This window comes from Papaver somniferum, unplaced genomic scaffold, assembly GCF_003573695.1.
Source record: "Papaver somniferum cultivar HN1 unplaced genomic scaffold, ASM357369v1 unplaced-scaffold_107, whole genome shotgun sequence".
In the NCBI taxonomy this organism is placed as follows: Eukaryota; Viridiplantae; Streptophyta; class Magnoliopsida; order Ranunculales; family Papaveraceae; genus Papaver; species Papaver somniferum.
Window position 1 is genome coordinate 6,143,973 of NW_020619603.1, and position 26,722 is coordinate 6,170,694.

At 36.0% G+C, this 26,722-nt stretch overlaps 2 protein-coding genes and 2 long non-coding RNA genes across 4 annotated transcripts; 2 read left to right on the forward strand and 2 right to left on the reverse strand.

Moving 5' to 3' along the window:
• Positions 1-5,085: 5,085 nt before the first annotated feature.
• Positions 5,086-6,731, forward strand: LOC113327647. The gene is made up of 3 exons (XR_003349116.1): positions 5,086-5,521; positions 5,600-6,117; positions 6,199-6,731. It is a non-coding gene; the product is annotated as an uncharacterized LOC113327647 (long non-coding RNA).
• A 558-nt stretch (positions 6,732-7,289) lies between these two features.
• Positions 7,290-8,899, reverse strand: LOC113327838. Its single transcript, XR_003349245.1, has 3 exons — positions 8,618-8,899; positions 8,460-8,508; positions 7,290-7,846 (listed from the first exon to the last, which is right to left on the reverse strand). It is a non-coding gene; the product is annotated as an uncharacterized LOC113327838 (long non-coding RNA).
• Positions 8,900-12,250: 3,351 nt separating this feature from the next.
• LOC113328387 (wall-associated receptor kinase 2-like) lies at positions 12,251-15,173 on the reverse strand. Its single transcript, XM_026575504.1, has 3 exons — positions 14,262-15,173; positions 13,979-14,161; positions 12,251-13,776 (listed from the first exon to the last, which is right to left on the reverse strand). Exons 1-3 carry the CDS (start codon positions 15,160-15,162, stop codon positions 12,485-12,487), a joined length of 2,376 nt encoding a protein of 791 aa, XP_026431289.1. The 5' UTR covers positions 15,163-15,173; the 3' UTR covers positions 12,251-12,484.
• Positions 15,174-24,892: 9,719 nt separating this feature from the next.
• On the forward strand, positions 24,893-26,475 carry LOC113327770 (wall-associated receptor kinase 1-like). The gene is made up of 3 exons (XM_026574903.1): positions 24,893-25,813; positions 25,910-25,987; positions 26,072-26,475. The coding sequence occupies exons 1-3, from the start codon at positions 24,946-24,948 to the stop codon at positions 26,137-26,139; spliced, it is 1,014 nt and encodes a 337-aa protein (XP_026430688.1). The 5' UTR covers positions 24,893-24,945; the 3' UTR covers positions 26,140-26,475.
• Positions 26,476-26,722: the final 247 nt, after the last annotated feature.

A 26,722-nucleotide genomic window follows, 5' to 3' on the forward strand; every position in this document is an offset into this window, starting at 1 on the left:
CTCAATACAAGAGATAGGAGGATTTCGATGACGCATAGTAGTTGCAAATGGTATATAATCAGAATTAAGAGCAGCAAGAGTGACAACTACTAACTCTTGATCAGAAACAATCTCTCCAGCGGCGGCTAACTGATCAGAAATAAACTTAATCTCATTAATCAAAACTGGAATAGATTTGTCACCTTGCTTTAGAGATAACAGTTTAGTGCGGGAGTTGAATTGAGTGCGTTGATAATGAGCGAGAGAATATTTCTTCAATGCTTCTCCAGAGATCATGAGAGGTTTCAGATCTAGAAAAATAAGCCATTACTGATTCGGAAAGAGTAGAATGAATCCACAAGATGATTGATGTATCATCATCAATCCAATCAAGATATAGTTGGTTCTCAATTCCATTTGTCTGATTACGAGGAGATGTATATTGAGGAGGACATGGATAAGAGCCATCAAGGTATTTTTGGATCTTAAATTTTCTAATTACAGGTAACATAAGATTTTTCCAAGTAATGAAATTTTGTTCTAGCTGTAAGTTTGAGATTGATAAATCTTGTGAGTTGATGAATGGGAATTTTTGAAATTGAGTTTGCTGTAGGGTTTTCCATGAATGTAGAATCAGAGAATTCGTGAATCATAAAGGTTTGTAAAGATTTGTAATGAAAAAGAAGGAGAAAAGCGGAAGCAAGGATCGAAAAACCTGAGAGATGTAGAGATCTCTCGGTCTGATACCATAGTTAAGTGAAATGAAATGAACTCCATTAACAAGAAAATGTTTTACAGAATCAAGAACAGACAAAGAACACTTTCGGTTCTTGATTACGAAGAAAGAGAAGGAAACTATTTATTACAGGTGAAACGAATGACCGATGAGAAAGTCAATGAAAACACCAGTGAGAGATAGACACGTGTGATGTATGACAGGCGTACTGACAGGCTGGATTGACAGGCTGGAAGAAGAGAAGATGTCATGGTACACCTGTGTTGCTATTAGTCACCAATATTTTTTCTGTTTTTTGTGGGGTGGGGGACTTGTCTCGATTAATTGATCAATCCATGTCCATCACATTCAGAGTAGACTTGTCTCGTTTTGTGTTTTTTGGACGACAGTTTGTGTACAAGCTGAAAACCAGTTTCTGATCCCGTGTTGTCTATGCCATGTCGATTTCTACGGAGAAATTGAGTTAGGACCGTGCACTATGGTGCGGAAAAATCCACTTGCTTTGCAATTTCGGACGTTCAAACATTGTGAATTGGTCCATCAGTCCATGAAAACAGAAATTTCAAATGTTCGATATTACAAAGATTTAAATTCCAACATTTAACTTTCAAAAACCAAAATAATCTTAACCTCTATCGAAACACATGTAAATTCTTAAGGACTTACCGAGTGACTGTAAAATATTGAATCTCTAGATGACAGTGAAAGTGATTAGTATTGATAGGAAAGTACCCGATCATGGGGACTCTGATCGATTAAAGTGTTGGAAAACGATTAATAAAAAGTGATTTTTAAAGTTTTAATATAAATTATATAATTTTTTTTCTTTTATGAATGAAACTTATTAGCCTCACATTGCGGAGTTTCCAATTTTTAGTAGTTTTAAGAGACTATATAAATCTTTTAGTCCCATATTAGAAAATTTTTCTTCTTAAGTTGTATTTGTCAATTATATAAAGAAATTCACTAATTTTGTAAAATTTATGAGAAAGGGGTTGCTCTATATCTTAGAGGAACCCCAAATGAAAACATATTTATATTGTTTTCTTAAGCGTTCGCGATTTTTCTTAAGGGTTTTTTCGGAGTTGCCAAGCTCAAGTTGAGCATCTACTACATATGCTAGTAGTAGGTGTAGTAGGGTGTTTTATCCTGGATATCCGTCATGTGAGGGCTATAACATCATTCTTGAGTGTAGCCGGGAGCTAATGTCTTAAGGGCAACGTGTTGAACACGTGACTCACTCAGTTTCTCCAAAATTTTGCTTTGTTACTGTTGCGGAGATCTAGGGAGCTTGTCTGCTTCATCAAATCAATCACTTCTATCATAAAGAAGCTAAGTATCAATAACTTTTGTTTATTTGATTTTTTCCTTGTCTTTGATTATTGCACCCAACAGAAAGTGTATATACTCATTATGTTGTTATGCACTTGTGCACGTGATAATACGATTATTATTGAAATTGGCCTAAAAAATATAATTAGATAAAACGAAACTTCGGAATGAAGAAGAGTGCCAAGTTGCTATCAAGATTAACAAAATTTGGGGATTAGTGCCATTTGCTAGTTTGCCTGCAGAAGAAATAAATGAACTTAGAAACAACAACCCAAGATGCATTAAACAGGTAGGTCATCGTTACTATGAAACATACTTTGTTTAATTGTGCTTTTAACTCGGATATCTTCAACGGGTTCGTTCATTCTGACCCTTATATGTGCACCTCCAAGTAGTTGTAATGTTTTTCTTGTCAAACTCAATATTTGACAATTCTTCGGCACCCAACTTCTTGGCTCCTCTTTCAGGTTTAACCCTTGACTTTGTAGTTGTGGAAAATCCCATCACTACACCCTTTATAATGATAATAATACAAATCTTAAGTTATATTGATCAACTCAAACATTAATGATATTATTCAAAGCTTTGACACTAATACGATCTTCTCAAAACCTTATATCAAATGTATAATGTTCGTACAGTGAATTCAAGCTGAGATTGTTATACTATAATGGAGACATACAAGATGAAGGTAAAGTTCAAATGGCTTATTTCTTTTCTTTTTGATAACTTCCTTGGCTTATCTCTCTTTCTATCTCTCTCTCATTGTTGGGTCCTTATATAGGAAAATACATCAGTAGAGGACAATCATGATTCACGTGCAAGATCATAGTTGATTGATTCTATTTCAGTTTTTCTTACTCGCCAGGCTTTTGGAGAAGATGTCACTGTCCTTCGCGCTCTTTGTTGTGTCTTTTGCATTGTTCCTTTAAAGCTGGTCTTCGTGCTGTCTTTATCGTATGATTATCCATTCGCGTTCTTTTCTTGTTACCGCACTATTGCTCTTCGCTCCGTTTTCTGTTTATTGATATGTCTTCATGTTTGGAGCTATTTTATATGAAGCGAAGTTATGTGTTTTCTTTGTGCGATATTTCTCCCCTACATTTTTCCTCTTCTCGCATAGTTCTTCTGCAAGTGGAATAATGCGAGAATCCCCGGTCGAACTACGTGTCGGTCTTGTTTTTTCATATTCACTATCTTACCCGACACATCTCCCTATTTTACGCGTCACTACCACATGTGTTGACGGTTTTTTCTTTTCAACCGGAACGTCTTTACTGTTTTTCTTCGGATAAATACCTAAGAGAGGTAAAAAATAGTTTTTATTTTATATTTCTACCGTTCTCTCCTTATGTTCATCTTCTTCTTCTTTCAGAATCTTCTCTCTTTCTTTCAAGTTCTTCAGTTTTGATTTTATTTCATGGAAGATCAAGGTGTGCCTGTTCCTGCTACTGTTGCTACATCATCTTCACGGTATGTTACTTTTTCCTTAACCTTTTTCATTTTGTACTTTTGTGATACGATCATAATCTCTGTAATTGATGCTATTTTTCAAGTTTCTATTTATTTTTTTAACATTCCCATGCTCATTCCCGTACCATGTAGTTCGAACCCTACAGCTGCCAAGAAATCGGTAGAATATCTGCAGAGTTTTCAAGCAGAACTGAAGGAGAAGGGTTTTAAGGTTACTGCTCCGGAGGATTCATCTCCCGCTACTACGTTAAATGAAGAGAGGATTCTAGAAGAACATGGGGCGCGACATGTATGCCTATCGCGCTTGGACAACTGAAAGGCGGGTCTTCCCCTTCCCCACTTTGAAGTAAACCTTCCTTGAGGTTTTGGTTCATGTCCCCCTCCATGGAAGTTCACTCTAAAATTTTCAACCAGTTCGAATAAATTTGCTCCCACTTCTGGAGATTTAAATTTCTATCTGTGTTGTCACTTATTGTCAGCCCCAAATGCATATACTATTTGAGTGAACCTTGCAATCTGTCATGTGACTTAATATCTGTACCGTAACCAAATTTTTTTCACATGACCTGTAATTCATCTGTAATTTACAAAGAGTTAGAAAGATAGATAATTTACAAAGAGTTAATTTGAACATCAGGTGCTGGACGTCATAATTTCGATATATAAGCCAGTAAAATAGGTAGAAGATTCTCATTTTTGCAATAAGATAACACAGTTTTTATGTCTTACCTAGGAATGCAAGTCTTCCCGTCCCCATTACTATCGACCCTTATGAGAGCTATAGACTTGAAACTTTGGAACTTTTCTCCGTATTGATATTGGACTCGTCTCACTTCATTATGTCCACAAAAATTCCTCTTGGTGTAACTACAAAAATCTTATAGTCACACCCAAGTAATAATATGAAACAGATGATGGAAGAAATTCTTAGTATTATTATTAAAAAGATGAGCTAGTACGAATATAAATGCAAGTAAATCATAACTTGGAGAACAAACAACTTTGTTTCTCTTTAGTTTCTTAAACAGGCTCTCAAAAGATATCTCTCTGTACAATGGCTTATTCCCCCTTATATATGTCATATATGGGTTACATAATGGACCAAAATTAATACATAAAATGGGATACAACTAATAAAGTCTCTTATTTCAGATCTAGTAGGACGATCGTACCGCACCATCTTATAATCATCGTGCTTGCCGTCACATATTTTCAGTTGCACTTGTGACATCATCAAGTACGACAATATTTACATGATGGACTTATGGTCTTCGCCTTTAATATCACGTTGTTAAATGATTTTATCGCGTTCTTGTTGGTTGAGCGATACTCCTTATCCATATTTTGTCTTTTCTCGTTCTGATCTTTCAAAAAAAAAAAAGAATGGAGAGAGAAATCCAGGATCTTTCGGATGAACTCTATCCTTTGGTATTCCTCAATTCCACCGACATTATTCCGTGTTTTCCACGCAACTTTCTATACGTGTTGTCAGCCATTCTCTTCGACCGACATGTCTTTTAATCTTCTCTCCTTTTGATCGGTGATTGTTTATCTCGGTTTTCTTACCTTCGTGACTACACGAGAGAGAGACTTTTCTTCACCAACTTTTCCCTTTTATCTTTCTCTGAATCTTCTCTGCGAACTTTCTTCATCGTTTCAAGGCTCGTGTCAGTATTAATCTCAATTCTAATCAATCGATTCACCTTCTAGGTTAGTGGATTTTGCGTGGGTTGATCTTGTTACGCTATTTTAGCCTCTGCCTTGTTTTCACTTATTTTTGATTTGAAATTTCTTCTGCTGATGTTCACTGCTCCTGCTACTGTTTATTCTTGCGGGATTTTTTTCTCGTTTTCAACTATGGTCAATAAACCCGCTTCGGATACTAAGGGATTTCCAGGTGGTAAGAAAATTGTAGTTAGGGTTCCTCAAACATATTCATTTGTTTCGATGGGCCAGAAGGATAAGGGCCTTCGTAAGAGGAAATCTTCACACGATAAAAGAGTAAGAATTTTTTTTTTTTTAATCTATCTGAAAAACAATATTATTGCTTCTGTTTCTTATCCGTTTTATTTTATGAAGGGTGACGAGGGCAATGGTGCTCGCGCTAAGCATAAAGTCAAGAAATCTTGTCGTAGCGCAAAAGTTGATACGAATTTTCAATTCCCCGCGACTGGGGTTCTTTTCCCTTATGATGTTCTATTTCCTCAGTCTTCAGTTGTTCCTTCAACTATTTGTTCATCGCCCATAGTCTTTTCTACCAACATCGCTTCAACTGTTGACCACGGAAAAATTTCTTGCTTACTCTCTCGGACTATTCGAAAATAGACCTTTCTTGCAACTCTCGCTCTTATTCTTCTCTCGTTTCAAGGGAACTTCCTTTTATTATTCCTTTTGATGCTGGTGTCTTCCGAAATTGATGATTTTGGGATCGAGTCACTTCTGAAGATCCATAACTTTGGCTTAGCGTACGATCCTTATCTTTCCTAAATTTTGGTTTTCGTTTGAAGTTAAGCTGCAATTCTTCGCCTAATGAATGAACCAAGCGCAAAATTTCTACTGCCCTAGATCGGAGGATTCATATCTCCCTTGATCGTTTGGTGAGTTTTTCCTATTCGTCTCCAATATCTTATTTTCTTCGCATGTAGCGTTTTTTATCTTATATTTTCGAATGTCATTAGGAGTCTCGTCGCCGCATAATTGAAATGGAGGATTTTTATGAACTTGGTCGCATTATCAAGGATATTAATGATTAAGCACAAGCGAGTAGCTAGGATTTGAGCTAGTGATAGGAAGATTATTCTTCAATCGATAGTAGCAGAAGTTATGGTATGACCTGGGAAAGAAAAGTGGAACACCACGCAAGAGTCTTTCATAGCAATCCGAAAGGATGGTGGTTGGCTTTCCATCACCAACAACTTGAGTCAAACTCCTTAAAAACCTCTCCCATATATTTTTGCTATTATCGGAATCAAATAGTGCCATATCACGTGGGAAAAATCCTACAAATGTGTAGAAATGAATAGATGTGTAACCAAGAGTTATACACCAAGGAAACCCATGTGTAACTGATATTTAAATATGTGTAACTCCCAGTTATTTGTCAGTTATAATAGTTCAGAAAAGTAACTTACCTTTATCACCATGGATCTTAGTAGCTGCTATCAAGCAACCTCCGAATCTACCAGTAGGGAAAGTAGCATCCAAGTATATCATTACCCGACAAAACCGGCACCCTTTGATGGATGCACCAAGAAAAATGAAAATTCGTTAGAACCGTTTCTTTGCAGGATCATATTTAATATCACACTACATGGGTTTGTTTCCCTTATGGCATCAATATACCATAACAAGTCTGTGCATGACTTCATATTGTCACCATAAATGGACTCATAAACCTTTTCCCTACCATTATAGGCCTGATAATACTCCACATTTATTCCATAATTGCTTTGGAAATCATCAACAATTTTCATTGGATTCTTATGGTGATTTTTTTGAACTTCTTCCTCTATCAAACTAGACGTGAAAATGGTTGAGTATTTTGGATTCAAATTGTGACCGTCGTCACCACAATTGTGCTTAGGGTTATAAGCCATAACTGAAAAAGTCCATACAAAAATATAAAAAAATCAACCAAAAAGCAATCTGGTGCAAAAAACAGCATCTGTAAACCAAAGTTACACATACCTATTAAACAGAACACATAAACCAGCCTGCAACATTTCGTTCATTTCATAAACATAAGTTGCATGAAATTTCCAGACGCATTTTTTTACTACACACTTACCCGTGAACCTAGAACGTTCATTCTATGTTACAATCATGTTGAAACCAGTGCGAAGATGATAGTTGGTGCAAGCAAACCTGACTTCCTTGCCTCCTTCAACAAACACATGACTAGGCTGACAAAGGAGCTTAGGCCAACCATCCGATAACAAAGATTTTGCGGGCTTGCTCTTATCTTCCAAATACATTCCAACTGAATGATTGTTTCTCGACGACGTACTAGAACCATTAGAAATAGAAGAATCTTCCTTAGAGCTAGATGAGGAGGCTACATGAGTAACACAAGAAAATATCAAAAGTAGTCTTGGTTTTACTAGGTGTGAGCGATGTAAGATCTTGAAGCCAATAATCACAGTCAACCGGAAGATCTTTCCCACCTTCCCCGAAAAAGAAACAAATACTAAGTGTAGCACATTGCTTCCATTGCCTGCGAACTTCAACCTTAAATTCACCAAGTGTAGTTTCAACATCAACACGAGTGGTAATGAAATCTGAAAGGTAGCGGACAACGATAATGCCACTCACAGAAGCCACGAAAACCTGAAAAACAATATAAAACACACAACAAAATATCAGAAAAAAACTAACACATTTCACTCAGGGGCGTCACCCCTGTGAGAAATATATTATATGCGGCAAGCTAAACATAAAATGAGCAATCAACATACTCAACAAAGGAAAAAAATATAAAAAATGTGTCTTAAAGATACAAATGATATAATTGTTTACAAATAGAAATCCTACAGGACATGTATGTGTAACTTGCGAAAATACAAATATATGTAACCTTAATTTACACAATTTATAAAAAACAGCACGTCGACCTAAAAATACAAGTATGTGTAATTATTTTTCTGCAACAATATTGTTTCATCCTCTTCTCATGATCGACAAAAAATAAACAACAAATTTCCATATCTGACATGCAAGAAAATAGAACAACAACAATCAAAAAGAAAAAAAAGATGAAAACAAAGTTGAAATCGAAAAAAAAACGAAATCCTACATAGATTTGTTGTTTTTCTTCCTCTGAAACATTGTTATTTCTTCTTCCTATTCTCAGTAACAACATCGAAATACAAAAATCGAAATCAGTAAGATCCAAATCATAAAATTCGAAATCAATAGCATTCATAACTAGATCGAAACACACCTATGTTGATTTCTTTATTTTCCAAACCCGTCTTATTCCTCTTCTCACGCTTAATAGAATCCAAATAAATAAATAAAAACGAAAATCAGTAAAGATCGAAATAAAAAATGGAAGCTCAACACAAAGAACGACTACAAAAGATATAAATTGAAACACACATATTTTTTATTCTTCAATACATTGTCTTCCTCTCGTCAGATCTGAAAACTATTGAATCAATTTCAACGAATTGAGAAATAACGAATGCGTTATTCTTCCTCTCAACTTCAATACACCGAAGTAAAACTTAATGCACCTGTTTCTTGTTCTTCAATGCAAAAATTTTGTGAAGAAACAGTTTCAGATCTGATTGATTTTCTGTTGTCGCCGGAGAGTAGAGAGAAGAGAGAGTAAAGAGAAAATCTGATTTGATTTTCGATTTATGTTACTGTATAAAACAACTATAAATGGTGAAGGTTATTTTTAATATTTTAAAATTTATTAAAAAAATTGATGACATCAACATCCCGGGAGAATTAAAAATCTGGCCCAAAAGTCGAAAATTTGGACCTAAAAATATTAAAACAAGCTTATTATAGGGGCAGCATGGTTTATTGGAGGGGCGGCATTCTAATAGGACAAAAAGGGTCATTACATGATCATTCAAGGTATCCCTTATCAAAAAAATTGGAAATGACAAATTAACCCTCATAATTGATAACCTAGTTTAGTGATGATAATCCAGTTTAATGTTAATGATTAAATTAACTTATATTAACTCAAAATCAAAAAAAAAATCAGATTTTAGAGTTTAAAATTTTTTTTTGGAGATGGTAGAGAAGTTTTAACCCAAAATGAAGGTCAATCTCAATCAATTGAAGAAATTAACCAACAAAGTGAAAACCCAATGCATGAAAATGACCAGATATACTTTTAAATTAGTCACAACTAGCTTTTTTTTGCTCAAATACGTTAAAAAAAATTCAATTTCTTACATTTTCAGAGCTAATTACGGTTGGCATTTCGCTCGTAACTAACCGTAATGCATAGTTACGGTTCGTAAAAGATAAACTACCAACCGTAACTGGTTAAATTTGGAGAAAACCTAATTGTAAAACCAGTTACGGTTGGTAACTAAATGCTTGATACGAACCGTAACTCAGTTACGGTTGGTAACCAAATGCTTGATACCAACCGTAACTGAAGAAAATTTTCAGATATAAGAATATACGGTTGGTAATTGAATTATACCAACCATAACAACATCAAATTCTCCAGTTACGGTTCGTAATGGAGTTAAATCTATCGTAGCTCACATAAACCCAGAAATTTCAATTTCAATTTTCACCTAAAACCCTAATTTCTGATAGAAATTAAACTTAAATCGAACAAAATAAACTAAACCCTAACTGGGTTTTTCATAATATACCTCATATAAGTCATTACACTTGATTAATTTTCGAATCGCTGATTAATCGTAGACGATAAAATTTCCAGTTTTAATGGAGGTTACAGTTGATGGAGGATAAGAGAAGATGAAGAAGAAGATGAAAAAAAAAACTGATTTGATATTTTCTGATTCATTAGGTTTAAAAAAATTGATTTGATTTTGATTGATTTAAGGTGAAAAGGGTAATCTAGTTAATTACATTCCTTTTAGGACATCCACTAATCAACTAAAGGGAGATTACTATCACAATACCGCTCCTCTAATAAACCATGCCGCTCCTATAATAAGTTTGTATTAAAATGTGAAAGAATCGAGTTAACAGGAAACGGTTGGGAATCCTCCGAAATTTCATAAAGAAATGACAGCCTAGCTAAATTAACAAGTTCTGCAACTTGCAAAGAAGTCAATGCTAAAAACATGTCGGTACCTTCGTGCCATTGTTACAAAAAGCGACTCTGATATCGGACTACATGGTTATAATGAGTACATGTGGGAACATGTTGTTCATTATTCTATTGAAAAATATGAATTTAACTAACTTTGAAAATTCATTTGTAATGTTGATAGGGACATAGGGTTATCATCGTGAGGTTAGTCACAAGTATTATAGTCTGCCGTCATCAAACTCAAAATCCCAATTGACAATGAGTAAAGAGGTCCTAATAGATTATAAACTGCAAGATCTTAAATAACCCAATCATGTGGGACTAATAATCTCAACACGCCTCCTCACGTGTAGCCTCGGTGGGTCTTGCAAACACGTGGACGATTAAATCGGATAACGCGGAATAAAGGTGCGGTCAACTGACTCGACGCAAATAGCCTGCTCTAATACCATATTAAAGTCTTCGGACATCCAACTCAAAACCAATTGGCAATGAGTGAAGAGGTCCTAATAGATTATAAACTACAGGATCTTAAATAACCCAACCATATGAGACTAATAATCTCAACAACAAGTGAACGATATTATTGATGCTCCTTTTCCTCCCAAGTCCCAAGTGGCGCAAAAGAGATGAAATGAGACGACTCCAAGAGGAATTTTATATGCATAGAAATGAAGGAGGATACGCCCAGTAGTAATCACTTCCACTCAATACGCGATCCATAAATTTAAAAGTCTTTCCACAGAAGTTAGGATATTTGGGATGTGGAAATTCAGTTAAATGTCTTTGGATTGCAAATCATGGACCGATTCACAATGTTGCTTGAGCGTCCAGAATTTCAAATCAAGTGGGTCTTGTCTGCACTATAGCGAACGTCCTAATTCAATTTCCCCGAAGAAAATAACTTGGGGTGGGCAACACTTGATCGGAGACTACTTTTCGTCTTCCTTACAAGTTGTCAGAATGAGACAGGTCCACTGAGAATTTTATGGACCATCATAAGTAGTCTAATACGATGAGTTTGAAATGGTCTGGACTGGAGGAGTCCACAAACACCCGGTGCTGTCGTCTTCATTTAGACTATAAAGTCTTGCAAATAAGTTGCGATAATTTTGGGCTTGATAAAGACAGATGCTTTTTATTATAACTGCCTATCTGTCTCTTCTTCTCATTTACAAGCCTCCCCTGGAACATAAAAGCTATTGAAGCTGTACTTGTAAATCCAGCAATGCATTACACGCTGGTATGTCTATTAGATTCGGAAAAATAGCCAAAATGCCCCAATTTGGAAGGCATGGTTGCCTCTGAGAGAAATCCTGAGTTTTTTCCTATAAGAACCCTTCGGTAAGTTGCCTCTGAACCCAGCTTTTTCTGTCAGATGCATCACTATGGAATTCTCACCGAACATTGTTGGGAGGGTTAATATAAGTACATATGAAGGTAAACAGCTAACTCGTCTAACATGTCAGTATAAATCGTTGATCTCATACTACGTCTCTACTTCCTCCAAATTCACGCAAACAAGACAAAACGAGACAGCTGCAAGAGGAATTTTGATGGATAGAAATGAAGGGAGACAAGTCAAAATTTAGTAGATGATATGGACAAAAGTTTCGAGTTCCAAGTCTAGCTCGAAGGGTCCATGATAACGGGGAGATGAAGACTTAGGCGAGTCAGACACAAACTATGTTATCTTATCGTGAAAATGAGATCTTGCACCACAAGTTATATACACTCTTATACGACAACTATGACGTCCAACACGTGGTGTACAAATTAATCTTCAGCTTGACGAAAACCAAATTAAATCGTATCTATCAATCTCACTTTTCTGAAGAATTAAACAGTAGATTTTAAGTCCGGATTGAACATTCTAAGTCACACAATAAATTTTGGTTTTCTGAAATAGATCACTATATATGCTTTTGAATTAATAAACAAATCTGCGTATATAGTTTATATTGCTTAAACACGGATAAATTTGAAACTCCAGCTGACGGAGCCAATTTATTGAACTGGTAGAAAATTAACAGGGAAATTCCATGGAGGGGACATGAACCAAAACCTCCAGGAGGGTTTATTAATTAAAGCAAAAACTTTATTCAAATCATCCAATCTAGAACTCTAAATAACTTTTAGAAAGCTAAACACGGCAAAAAAAAAAATATATAAAAGATACAGTACTACTCAATGTGCAGCAGAATTATCCATTAACGTCCCTCATTTTGTGAAGCCAACACCCCCATGCTGCTATCACCTATTGTTGTAATGCTATCAGTGTAAGACAACAATTTTGCTGATTCTGCCAAGAGCATGCGTTCTTCTTTGGTTGTGTTTGTAAACATATAGTCATCATCCAAGACACCAGGTTGACTAGAAGATATCATCATCAATCCGTGTAATGCCATGGCTACTTCTTTCATTGTAGGTCTATTCTCTCCCTTCATTCTTAAGCACTTTTGCGCGAGTTCAGCCATTTGTTGGATCTGTTGGTGCACATCTACACTACTGACCCGTTCATTATCATACCTAGCCAAATTACCATCGAGAATCACAAACAACCTGTTGGTTTTCATAGAGGAAAGAAAATAATTTGCCAAATTTCTTTCCTCTTCGGCTCTGTCCGGAGAAAATACAGCTTTACTTGTAAGCAATTCCACTAGTAAAACACCGAAGCTGTACACATCGCTTTTCACTGTTAGTTGGTTTGACAGCATGTATTCTGGGTCTAAATACCCAAATGTACCTTGAACTACCGTGCTTAGCTGCGCTTGATCCGTAGGATTTAGCCTTGAAGCACCGAAATCTGCAACTTTTGCTTTGTAATCCTCATCCAAAAGTACATTACTTGACTTGATGTCTCTGTGGATTATGGGTATGGAAGCTTCAGCGTGCAAGTAAGCTAATGATCCTGCAACTTCTAAGGCTATCCTTAAACGATTTTCCCATGAGAGAGTAGCAGAACCAGTTTGGTTCTCAGGACCTTCGTGTAAATGTTGGTGAAGCGTCCCGTTAGTAACAAATTCATAAACGAGCAGAGGAACCTCGCTCTCCAGGCAACAACCCAAGAGCTGCACCACATTTTTGTGATTAATTTGTGACAAAACGGCGATTTCGTTTATGAATTGCTCATTTTGGTTCCTATCGACAATTTTTGTCTTCTTAATTGCAACCACTGTTCCGTTAGATAAGACTCCTTTATACACCGTGCCAAACCCTCCTCGTCCAAGAATGTTACTATCGTGATAGTTATTAGTCGCCTTGCTTAGCTCCTTCTCGGTATATATTGTAGCAATTGATCGATGCTTTTTTCCTCCTCTTCCATTTCTACTAGACTCGATATCTTCTTCTCGTTCATCTAGGAGCCGATTTAAAATCAAACCGCCATTTTGCTTGAAGAACTCCTCCTTAATTTGCATGTGCTTTCTTTTCCGATATCCCCAAGACAACCAAAAGCTAGCCACAAGAATCACCACCAGAAATATTAAACCTATGCACACATCTGCAGCATGGATATAATGATATGTTAAAGGAAGTTTAAAAGAATTTCGCATCTGTTATCGAAATTTATGGTACCTAAAATCTTTCTCGGGTTTCCTAGCTTGACCACTAATTGGGCGGCTTTGCATAAATTATATAAAGACAAAATGAAATGAAAGGCTCACAATTTCAAATATTCAAACGAAATTTTCTCGACTATTTACCGACTACAGTTTTGTTAGAGTTGCGCTGCCGAGGAATGCATTCCGAGATGCCATTTTTTTCGTTTTGAGAAACAAATCCTTGTTTGCAAGGACAGCGGTACCCTCCTTCCGTATTAATGCATATATTTCTTTCACTTTCACATCGTTCGTCAAGATCTCGTTTCGCATTGCATTCATCAATATCTATTCCTCAGAAGAAACCACAAAAAACAAATACATTAAGAACGCAATGTTAAGATATTAGTAATCACTATTTCAAGCATTAGTAATCACTAAATATTACCTTGGCATTCACCACCGGTACTACTGTTGAGATAAGGATTCCCTTCATATCCTTTTTTACATATACAACGATAACCTGGAGCATTTGTACTAGTTATGCAGTCACTATTCAGACCACATGCATAGCTAGTCTGATTTCTTTTAGCTTCGTTACATGTTGCAGCATAACCAATAGTCCAATCGACCACCACCGGAACCTGTATGGCCCCATTATCTTGGAAATCTTTTAGATATGACGAATTAAACTGAAACCAACTTTCTTTAACTAAAAATGCATAACTACATGGGTTGAAAGTCAAATTCATACGGGTTTCGTCCATGCTTCTAACCGAGGCGTTATACAGACTTAGTCCAGATGGAATGGAGGCCTTACAACAACCAATACCAGAGCAGGACCCATCAGTAGTGATATCATTCATCGTTTTACAGACTGACATACATCCTGTACCGATATTTCCTTTATCGCCTCGTCCTAGATATGCCCAGGTGTCGCAACCGATAGCTATGAACTTGTTTTTTGTATTAGAAAAGGTGAATTTGTTTAAATGGGCACTTGCAGTATAGGTTTTGATTTTCTTATCGGAACAATCCGTGGCTAAGATGACACCGGTTGTGAATTCACCATCACTTATTGATATGTCTGAGATAGTAAAGGTACCAGTCATGGGCTTGCTGAAATAGAAAGTATCATTGCTGCATGTTAAACCGAAGTAGTCGCCTATGAAACAACCTTCACCAATACCGAATGGGTAAGGTATGCTGACGTTCCCACAACGATCTTGACAACCAGGTTTGGTTATTGGCCGGTAAGCATTTGGCGGTGTTTCTGCAGATGTTACTTGGAGCCATTGTAATAAGAAGATGAAACACTGAAACTTCACGAGAACATGTGAAGCCACCATGGTTTTTATTGCCTGGGTATTTTCTTACTACATATTAAACGCATCTTAATGTTACTTATACTCATTTGTATGCTTACGCACCATTCTATGGCCACCTCAAACTTCGCAATCACTCATCTTTAGATTTTTTTATCTTGTTTCGGTGAAGCATCCTTTGATTATTCCTAAATTGAACTAATAACTTAATCGGAAAATGGGTCATTAGTCCAAATATTTTTAAAACATGGTTTAAATGGACAAGTAAAAATTATTATGGGTGAAATGGGCACGATAAAAATAGGAAGAATGAAACTGGATTCATCCTGGCTTAAACTTAAAAAAAAAAGATGGAGGATGAAACTGGATGCATCCTGATATAAACTAAAAATAAGGAAAAGCATTTGAAAATGTGTAGGATGAACCTGTTTACATCCGGCTATTTTTACATTTTCGTTCATTTAAATAGTATCAAAATCTAAATGTCCTTTTTCATCTAGGAATTATTGATTTTGGTCTTTTTAACCAATTTTGTGTAACCTAATTGACAAGGTCAATGGCAGTATCTGGGACACATGAGCCACAAAGTCCGCTGCCGAAAATTTCAAATAATATGCTTGATAGCATGGCATACGAATTAAAATTAGCATAGCATAGGAGTTATAATGAATTGGATATATATAGATTAGACCACACAATATCACCGGTTTGGTGGTCGTTTGCTCCTCATATAGCATTAGTGCAATCTTTGCATGAGTATTTATTTTTAAATTCATTAAGAGCCATGATACATACTACGCACCAATGCGTAACAACACAATGAGCATATGCTTCTAAGTTGTCAAATTTTTGATCATAGACAGTTAAACTTGCGGTCACTTGGGAACCTATTCGGACGTGGAAGAGTTCACACGTCAAGGTTCAATTATTTTGAGTCAGTAAGTCTTCAAGAATTTACAAGTCTTTCGATAGAATTTAAATGATTTTGTATTTGGAAAGCAACTTGTTTAAATCTTGTTTTCAGACCTTTGTAAAGTCCAAACTATGAAATTTCTATATCTATGGACCAATTCACGATGTTGCATGATCGTCCAAAATTGCAAAACAAGTGGGTTTTGTCCGCACCACACAGTGCACGTCCAAATTGAATTTCTCCACAAAAATGGACGTGGCGTATACAACACTTACCGGAAACTGCTTTTTCGTCTCCCACACAAGTCGTCGGAATGGGACAAAACGAGACAAGTCTATACTAAGAATTTGGTGGACAGAAATTAATAGAGACAAGTCCATAAAAAATAATCCATGGACAAAAGCTCCCAATGTGGGTAAGCGATCCTTAAAAAGTAGTGCAATATTATGCTCGGAACTTGAAGATTAAAGAAGTCACAAACTCAGTGATCTCATCACATTGAATCATAGCGTGTTGCATTGGTCCAATTTGGAACTCTCGCTTCTTATCGGCTAATATAGACTTTTCTGAATCATCAGCTATGGCGATCAGAATGTTGGAAAAATTTAATTGTCCAAATAATAGGTGGTAATGAAAGAAAAAACTTGCTAGAGAAAATTACGTTGTGGGAGAATAAAAATCGTAATCAACTCACTAATTAAGACTAATCTATATGTATTTTTTTGAGCGGAAATTACATAAATAGTTCTAATTTTTTTTGGCCTTTCAAAACTCTTCACAACAAGTATACCCCTACCTTCCAAAACACTAAAATTCCAGAATTATCCGTTACGGAAAAGATTCTCAGACACCTACTACTGATCATGCACCTTAAGTTGTACGACTATTGGCTGGTGTAACAGGTGGCAACCAGGTCACCAATCTCATGAGTGTGGTGCAAATCAATCTCGTACCAATGTGAACCAAGGAAGAGACGATTCTTTAACTGAAGACCGTTCTAATCTTGATGATAAAATGACGAGGGTTCCGCGATACACCACAATGTTTTCGATATCAACTTGTAAGTCTGATACCTTAATCGCCTATGCAAGAAGTTGCTATAATATAATAACAAGACAATCACTTGATAATAGTCACCGTACTAGACCGATGTACTATAAGTAAAGTACTAAGTGTTTTGTATTAACGTAAAAGTGTATTTACTTTTAATTATAATGAAATAACTATAATCGGGAAAATAAAAGTAAATCACAAAACAAGATTTTGTTAACGAGGAAATCGTAAATGCAGAAAAACCTCGGGAGCTAGTCCACGTTTGAATAGTCTCAAATTTATACCGTTGAACAAAGAAAAAACACTACAAAAAATTAAGGGTTTAGCAACAAACTAAATTTGCTGCTGGCCGAGGTTGCAACAGCAGCCAGCTGTTGCGAAACACCATGCTGCAATTTCTTGCAACAACTCCAGACCTGATGCAAAATCCAGTCAGCAACTGCATGAGCAATTCCGGAAATAAAATTTTAGCAGCAGAGTATAGATACTACGAATTTTCGTATTCTATTGCGAATTTCAAGTCAAGTTTCGTCAACTTGATTTTCACCAAAATTTATCAACACATTTTTCGTTAACTTGATTTTGACCAAAATATGGTCAAGTTTTCGTTGACCAAGTTAAAGAGATTTCCCCCCGAATATTTCCACGCAACACTCATGATTTATCCATTTCTTATGATTCGATCTAATAACTCATATATTCAACTTGCCCACATACATATATTTAACTGCAATATCTCATAATTGGCATCCAAACACCGTACAAAAGTTTTATTGATGAATGTTAAAATGAAGTTGCAATCATCAAACACAAAAAAAATATTTGTTAACTTATGATCCGTAGAGGAGGAATCCCCTCACATTTTTATTATCACACTATCTCACACGTTAAACGCCATTTTTATGAATAAACCAAACCGTAACTGATTTGAAGCTCGTATTTTGAGGATATGTTCCTCTTACCAAGTTCTACATTTCTACCAAAAATGAGTGCATTCCGAGACGTATAACACCACCATCTACTACTTTGAAAATGATCTATTAAAATTTAACGGATTTCTGTCCATCGAAATTAAGCCCGGTAGATTGTGAGGTTTTATATTTCGGAATATGCTCATTTTTGGTAGGCATGTAAAAGTTCGTAAGAGGAACATACCCTCAAAATATGAGCTTCAAATCCGTTACGGTTTGATTTTTATTAATAAAAATTACGTCCAATGTGTGAGATAGTGTGATAATAATAATGTGAATGAATCCTTCCTCTAATTTGTATACATATGAAGTTTATGGTAGTTCAACCTAATATTTTACTATTTTCTAAGTTTTTGGTCATGTAACAACTACGAAATTTCACCTTAGCTCTATAAATAAACAACATCATAATTCATGCCTTCACCAACTTCGTCAAGTTCCTTGTTGGCATCATTAACACCTTCATATCTACACCACATTTCCTTCGTGAATGAGACTCATTGCAGGGAGTATTAACTTCAGATTCACTAATATATTAATTACTCACATAAATTCTATGGAGTTTCTTATTATTAAATTCGATAGTTCCTTGATCCTTGAACAAGTAAGTTAAATGATAACAAAAAGGAGTAGAATTTGTTTATAATTGAGTGTAAAACCAATATTTTCATTTATCCCAAATAAGCCAAGCACTGAAAGATATCCAATTGAGTGTATCTATGAAGTATTCTCCTGCAAATCCATGCCTCACTTTCGATCTACGCAACTGGTTAGGATCAAGTACTTGTGATAAGCAAATAAGAAATCGTAGTAAATCTCCACCAGAAATTAACAACTTACAATAACATCAATGTAGAAGCAGGATGGGTGTAGTAGCAGCAACGCCAAGATCATTAAGCAGTGATTGAATCCAGATAATTTCCGAAGTTGCAATTGCTACCCCTGTATTCTACCTCCATACTAGACTTCGAAACCGTATTTTGTTTCCTTGCACTCCAAGACACTAAGTTAGCACCAAAATAGATGCAGTACCCACTTGTCGAACGATGATCATCCAAACATCCAGCCCAGTCCGCATCCGAGTAGGCTTGCAGAGAAAAATCTTTAGAGGGACGTAGATGAAGACCAAAATCTATTGTGCTTTTGAGACGCCTTATTATTCTCTTCACAAGCTCCTAGTGCTCATCATAAGGGTCATGCATATATTGGCAGACCTTATTCACTTCTACGGAAATATCAAGCCTGGTAAGATGCAGATACTGAAGTGCCCCCACCACACTTCGATATAGATTAGCATTAGCAGCTAACGGTGTATTCACTGGCTTGACACCATCCAATTTGGTTCTCTTCAAAAGGTCTGCAATATACTTTCGCTGAGAGAACAAGTTCCTTACCTTGCATGATAACTTCAACCTACAAGAAGAACGACAAATCACCTAACTCATTCAAGGCAAAAGAAGCTCCAAGACATATAAGATTGAGTACACCAAGACATATAAGATTGAGTCAGAAGATTTCCGTATAAAAAGAGAACTATCCGATATGGAACCTTTGAAACCCAGCTGAATTAAATAGCTATTCAGCTTAGAGAACCATGCCCTAGGCGCCTGTTTTAGGCCATACAAGGACTTGTGCAGTTTGCACACATGGTTTGGAAAGTTCTTATCCACATATCCTGGTGGCTGCTGCATGTATACATCTTCATCCAACTGACCGTTAAAGAATGCATTGTCCACATCGAGTTTCTTAATCGACCACTGATTCATCACAGTTATAGATAATACCAACCGTATGGTGCAAGTCTTGATAACAGGTGATAAAGTTTCGCCAAAATCGATTCCTTCTTTCTGATTATATCCATTGGCCACCAATCGAGATTTGCATCGTTCCACAATACCATCCGAATTTTTCTTTACTCGGAAAACCCATTTTGAGCCTACTACATTCATCCCTTTTTCATATTTCACCAGAGAATATGTGTCATTGCGGATGAGTGCATTGATTTGTACGTCCATTTCATTTCCATTTCGGAATTTTGGAAGCAGTTGTAAAAGAAGTTGGTTCCATGAAATCAGCATCAAGCAGGGGTTGTTTGGTAGCTTTCAGACACAATTTTTGTATGGGTTTTGATATACCATCTTTGTTGTCCTCATAGGATGAGTTACAGTGTCACATTGTGCAGATTGGGTAGCAATTGGATTCGACTCCAGTTCACCAGAGACAATTGTTGTATGTGTGTTGGATGAGATAACATCTTGAGATTGCCCACCTGCAACATCTGAGGTTGAACTTTCAGTGATGGAAGGTGAGGTTTGAACATGAGATACAACTGATGAAGAAACTTCAACTCACTGACTGAGTACTGATGAATTCGATGAAGATACAATTGGTGAAAGGACAGCATCATTCTTCCTATCTGGTAATGTACTGCGACCAAAAGGAGGTGAAAGAAAAACACCGGTGCTAGATGGAACATTACCTGAACAAGGCACCGGTCTTTTCTTCTTGAGAGACTGAAAAGGAAATGAGCTCTCTTCGAACCGAACATGGCGAGATATGTAAATATGTGGTTTGTTTCCCTATGTAAGAGCACATATCCTTTATGTGCATTGATACAGCCGATAAAAACACAAGGTAGGGGGACCTAGGTTCCAGTTTTGTGGAGTTGTATTGACAAAGACATGGAAAACCCAAACATCCAAAAACTCGTAAAAATGAATAATCTGGCTTTTTGTGGAACAGTAGTTCTAAGGGTGTTTCGGTTACAGATGATGATTTTGGTAACCTATTGATTAAATAACAAGCAGTTGTAAAAACATCGGACCAAAAATGTTTCGGCATATGAGATTTGTTACCTTTGCTCATGTTGTGGAGCTCTTTCTTAAGATTCATTTGATGAGTCCTTGTCTTTCGTTCGAAATAACTCTCGAGTTTGTCCTAAACTTGTTTGGCAGTATCCAAGCCTCTCACTTGACAGAGAACTTCAGGGGTTAAAGTTGAATTCAACCACCCTACAATGAGAGAGTCTTGATCTTCATAATCAAAGAATAGTGGATTAATAGCATCTGATTCAGGGAGAGTTCTAGATGGTTTTTCTTGGGTTCCATCTATGACCTGTAAGACCATATCCTTTGAGGATTGGATTAAATTATGTCTTCCAAAGAGAGTGATTTGTTTCTGTAAGTTTTAATGAAACCAGATGATGAATCTGAATATTGCGGAGGTTATTTGTATTGGTTGACATTGTTGGTTTTGTTTTTGGTTTTGAATGGAAGAGCGGGTTGGATCGAAAGATGATACCAACTTAGAAAATGATAATTGGGGTAGAATATCTTCCACGCTTCAAAAGTGGAGATTGATGATTTATTTATACTCAAAGATATTCAAAGATTGTTACATATTTGTTTCAGAGTTTAGAAAACTTAAAAGACTTATCATGTCGTAAACATAGGCTAAAGACTTTGTCTAATAACTAAGTCAGGCGACTGACTCTGTTGAGAGTCTTTGGGATCGATATATTTGGTATTCTTAACATTTTTTATTAAAATCTCACCTCGAAAACCTTTCTCAAAGTCGCCAAAGGCGAAGAACAAGAAAAAGAAAGAAAGAAGAGAAGAAGAAATAAGAATATGAAAGAAGAAGAAAGGAAAATATCGAGTTTATCTTCTCGATTGGGATAAGGCCGACCAAGATTGCTAGAGGCACCCGACCTAAATGATATTGTGTTTATCTTTGTTTGGTATCCGAATGATACATTCGAGTAGTCCATATCACACAACTTTTTGATATCTATCTAGTGGTACTAGTTTCGTTCTATTAATTGACGTCTTTATCTCATTAATCGAGTCATTAGCAGCTTAGTCGTCGCTAGACTAGTCAAAAAGCGTTGAGCCGTTGATGTGCTCGAGGGTCCTCACAGTTACCGAATTTTGAGACGTTGTACTTATCTTTATATATGTTTTTTTAATTTTTTTTCCCTTATGTAAACACCACATTATTGTATTCATATCACCTGAAAGATTTTATTTTATATTAGAGTGTATGGGATGGTTTGGGGTTATATTTTATAACTGATTTTTAAATTGATTGTTTAAGTAAAGGATTTAGATCCTTAGTGCCTCATTATGCAGTTGATTTCTTGGATTAGGAAGCTGCTAGCTTTTAGGGCGCTACAATACATTACATAAAAAAATTAATAGTAAGTAACTTGGTCGTCTTGGTTAAGCATCTAAAAACATGATACGTGAAAAACTTACTATAATACCATGTGTAGCATGGCGGTAACTTCTAGTTCTTGTCCTTAAACGTTCTTGTCCTGATATCTCCCACTGCGTTTACGGAAGGAAAATTTCTAAAGTTAACAAATAGAAATTTTTTCGGTTCAAAGATTAGATTGGCAGTTCCGCTCAAAGTTCTCAACTTTTATTAACTTGTTTCACATAAAATGGATATAGAGGTATACAATTCTTAGGGAGGTGAATGATGCAGTTTTAACAATGTGGAAGTAAAGATTCAATTCTGAGACTATTTTTAAAGGTTTGGTTCAAGAAAAATAAAAGAAAAACTAATAAACTTTGATTTTTGTTTACCAAGGGGAAATGAATCTAGGATTTTCGATTCCACTACTTCCAATATTTTCAAACTCAATAACAATTTATTTGACAAAGTACTCCTACTTTACTCAAAACAATTTCGAAGCCAATATAATGATTTGGAAGATATGACATTAAAAGCTCTTATTATGACTCTCTTTGCTATTCTAAGGCTTAATTTTCCTCCGCTTATAAAAGAATGCATCTAAAAACTACCTAAAATAATTATTATGAAGCATAAAAAGAGGAGAAAATTTTTAGACAAATTAAAAGTACAAAAATGGAGTATTTATGCCAAAGAAAATAATTACTAAAATTTACTCGTCGAAAATAGCTTCATCTAAAACTCTAAAAAAAAACCTTAGCTAGTCATGAATCGAAAATTGGAGATAAATTGCTTGATCATTGTATTCAAAAAAAATATAAATATGCTTACAAAGATTTTAGTCGCTAAATGTATTTAGCGACCAAAACAACTCTGGAATAAAGATAACAACCACTACAGGATTAAGTTGCCGACGGTCTTCCGAAACTGAGTAGATAACGATACAAGACGTGTCTGGTTAAACTGCGATAACTTCTGCGACTTCTGACAAGATTGTTCTTCGTGTTCTCGGTTGAGCAGCAGCTGGACAACTTCCTGCAATTTCGATTATTTCGATCCTGAGCTCTCCATTTCTTCTACAAACTCTCTGTTCCCCCTCTCTTGCTCCCCAACAACATTTTTATATATCTAGACCATGAAATCTCGGTTATTACAACAAGAAATCCTCATTAACTTCAAATATATTTTTTTTCCATTTTTACAGGAATTATTTCCTTTTTTAAGTTTTTCACGTGTTATTCTCGCAGCTACACACTCCAACACAATGAGTTCACGTTCCATAAGCAGTTCAACTCGGTGAAGACTCATGCCGACCATAATGAAACTCGTGAAAGAAGGCGAAAAACCCGTGTCTTATATTTTCTTTAAATCCGACTAACCTTCCAAACTATTTCGAATTTAAAAATGATAACATCTTTGTTTAGCCCGCTGGAGCAAACATAATTGATTTCAACATTTTAATCTCATTATAACACCTTCAATCATCGAACCCTAGTTTCTGCCACTAACAACCCATTTTCCCGTCAAATTTCAGAACAATACAGCCCAAGTTAATCGAATATAACACCCATACAAGCCCTATTTTTCCTTAATTAACAACCCCAATCAATATTAGAGCTTAAATATCATTTAAACACATCCAAAACGCAAACCCTAATTGGTTTCTTTCAAAATCAATTTTCCCGCCAAATTTTGATTTTCAAAAGCTCGAAAAGAAAAGGTTAACCCTTGGGGTGCCGATAGTAATTGGGTACTCCTTAGTAATAGGAGCGCCTCTTAGAAAATCTCTTTGCTGCCTTTAGCGAATTTTCCTGGGCGTTTTTAACACTTTTCTTGAGAGTGTCATTATCCAAAGTTGGGATGTCTTTAACACATTCATGGGTACCTTTAGTAATTTACGAGCCGATTTCTCCAAAATTGCTTATTTTCCCAAGATACCCACACACGTAAAACACCATAATAAACACAAAAATAAACACCAACATATAAAATTAAGATAAATTAAACACATAATTATGTTTATCAAATAACCGTAAATTTATTATTTGCTAGTCCTAAAACAAATTTTGAGCATATCTTGGCGGACAAGTGAAATCCAAAATCCTACAACTTGGAGTTGTAGAAGATTTGCTATACTTGACTTTTCTCCCTTCGTTTCTATCCATATATATTCTTCTTGAAAATGACTGGTTTTATCTTGCTCCAATGACTTGGAGTTTTGGAAGTCGGGCGGAAAAGTAGCTAGTACCAACTCTGACATGTGAATAGTCACATGGAGATAGGACAACGTAAGCTTCTGCAGTTATTTAGTCTCCGACCCCACCATCAAATGCCGATACTCAAAGTTAATTAGGTCCAACACTTCCAATTGATTCAAGAAAAGCTACATATTAGTGGACGTGTGAAGAACCGTGATCAAATTCCAATCTTGTATGATGTAGTGGAAGGCTAGCAAAATGTTTCTAGCATAAAAGAAAGAAACAGTTAAAATGTTAAAGATAAGAGTGATCGGGAAGTTTGTGGTGCTGGTAAATAACAAAACAAAGTTAATAACGCGTATACGCATGGGTATAAATAAGACTAAGCTGTTTAAAGAACCGGCAAATTAATTAGCATATCTTTCCTTTCGATCAAAAAGAAAAATAAGAGAATAAAAAACCAAACTTATCATTTATGGCTTTATTACCTGTTCTGCTCAAGTTTCAGTGTTTCGTCTTGTTACTATGGCTGGAATTAGCATTTGCGGAAATTCCAAGCACCGCTTCCGAAGTAATAGCAATACCTGGTTGCCGAGATCGGTGTGGGAAGGTCAGCATACCCTACCCATTCGGTATCGGTGTGGGTTGTTTCAGAAGTAAAGAGTTCATAATAGAATGCCAAGACAATTTGCCACGATATCAAGGCGTCTTAAATGTCACAAGTATATCCGTGCTCGACGGTCAGATGACATTCGAAAGCGGTATAGCCAGAACTTGTTCCTATGAAGATGTGTCTACAATCATCTTCGGTTTGGGTATTTTCACATTGTCTACTACGAAAAACAAATTGATATCCATCGGTTGTGACACCTGGGCACGCATAAATGGTGATCCATATATTGGTAAGGGGTGTTCAGACTGTACTGTAAAGGAAGCTGCCACTAATGGGTCTTGCGGTATTGGTTGTTGTGAGACTTCCATCTCAGCTGGAGTGAAGAAATATAATGTGACAATTGAAAGACAGTCCTCTAAGGTGAATCCGTATTTGAGTTTTAATCCATGCATTTATGGTTTTATAATTGATAAAAGTTCGTTTAGGTTTTCTTCATCATATCTTCAAGATTTCAAAAATAATGGTAGTGGAAGTGTTCCGGTGGTTGCTGATTGGACTATTGGTGTTGAGACATGCGACGCAGCTTCAAGAAACGCAACGAGCTATGCCTGTGGGCCTAATACTGTCTGTAAACCAGGAAATAATATTGCTCCAGGTTATCTCTGTGATTGTAAACCTGGCTTTGCAGGAAACCCTTATCTTAACATTAGCACTGGTGGTCATTGCCAAGGTAATCTGTTTTAGTACTTTCGCCATTTATGTTTTAATTACTTGTCAGATTTAACCTGAAATAATCACAACTGACATTAATTTTTCTCTGTGGTAGAAATCTCTAAATGCAATGATAATTCCATCTTGGGTTGCAGTCCTCCTCCTCGGAGTAAAGTTGGAAAGATTATTGCTGGTAAGTAGTTAGTTGATTAAGAAAAAACTATGAATGCGGATGGGGATGATTCTTCTAAGTTAACTTTACATATGTATCATGCAGGTACCTACCTAAGCTTATCTCTTCTACTAGTGACCAGTTTCACACTGGGGGGATATTTGAAAAACTAAATAAATGAATGAAAAGGCCAGGGGACAAGAAAAGGCCATAATTACCCAAATGCGGAACTGCACGTTGGCTTCCATTGCCCCTGGTTGTAGCCTGTATTCTGTAATGTAAAGTGATGTTGGTGTTAAGTGTCAGTAGCATCTGTGTACGTGTTGATACACTATTTATTTGGGTTTAAAACTTTTTTTTTTCGGACTTTACTGGATGTCTGTTTTTGTTATTTTCGAGTTTTATGAAGTGGGTAACATATGGTATAACTTTGCTTCAAGTTACTTGATCCAATACCACTTTTGATCGTTTCCACGAGTATGGAGACGTTGTTGTCCCGACAGGGTACCGCAATCAGGGGTGAAAAATATTCAATCTTTGTCTGCTTCATGTGTTATACACACTTGATAATCATGCTGATCGAGGGTGGTGTAGACTTATTCTCAAAGAATTCTTTTAAATCAAGCACCTTTACAAGATAAGATATCCGATCATGACTATCATCCTAACCTATGACCAGAAAATGAGAGGAATCTTTTATAAACTTCGAAAAATATTTCAAAAACACCATATTACCAAAGACATGATATTCTTACA

What these genes read in the sequence shown, in the direction of transcription:
- LOC113328387 (XM_026575504.1), bottom strand. Translation starts at nt 15,162, where the DNA reads ATGGTGGCTTCACATGTTCTCGTGAAGTTTCAGTGTTTCATCTTCTTA. An exon ending in TACCGGTGGTGAATGCCAAG is followed by an intron (nt 14,162 to 14,261) that starts GTAATATTTAGT and finishes TCTGAGGAATAG; the next exon opens with ATATTGATGAATGCAATGCG. An exon ending in CTCTAACAAAACTGTAGTCG is followed by an intron (nt 13,777 to 13,978) that starts GTAAATAGTCGA and finishes TCCATGCTGCAG; the next exon opens with ATGTGTGCATAGGTTTAATA.
- LOC113327770 (XM_026574903.1), top strand. Translation starts at nt 24,946, where the DNA reads ATGGCTTTATTACCTGTTCTGCTCAAGTTTCAGTGTTTCGTCTTGTTA. An exon ending in CACTGGTGGTCATTGCCAAG is followed by an intron (nt 25,814 to 25,909) that starts GTAATCTGTTTT and finishes TCTCTGTGGTAG; the next exon opens with AAATCTCTAAATGCAATGAT. An exon ending in AGTTGGAAAGATTATTGCTG is followed by an intron (nt 25,988 to 26,071) that starts GTAAGTAGTTAG and finishes TGTATCATGCAG; the next exon opens with GTACCTACCTAAGCTTATCT.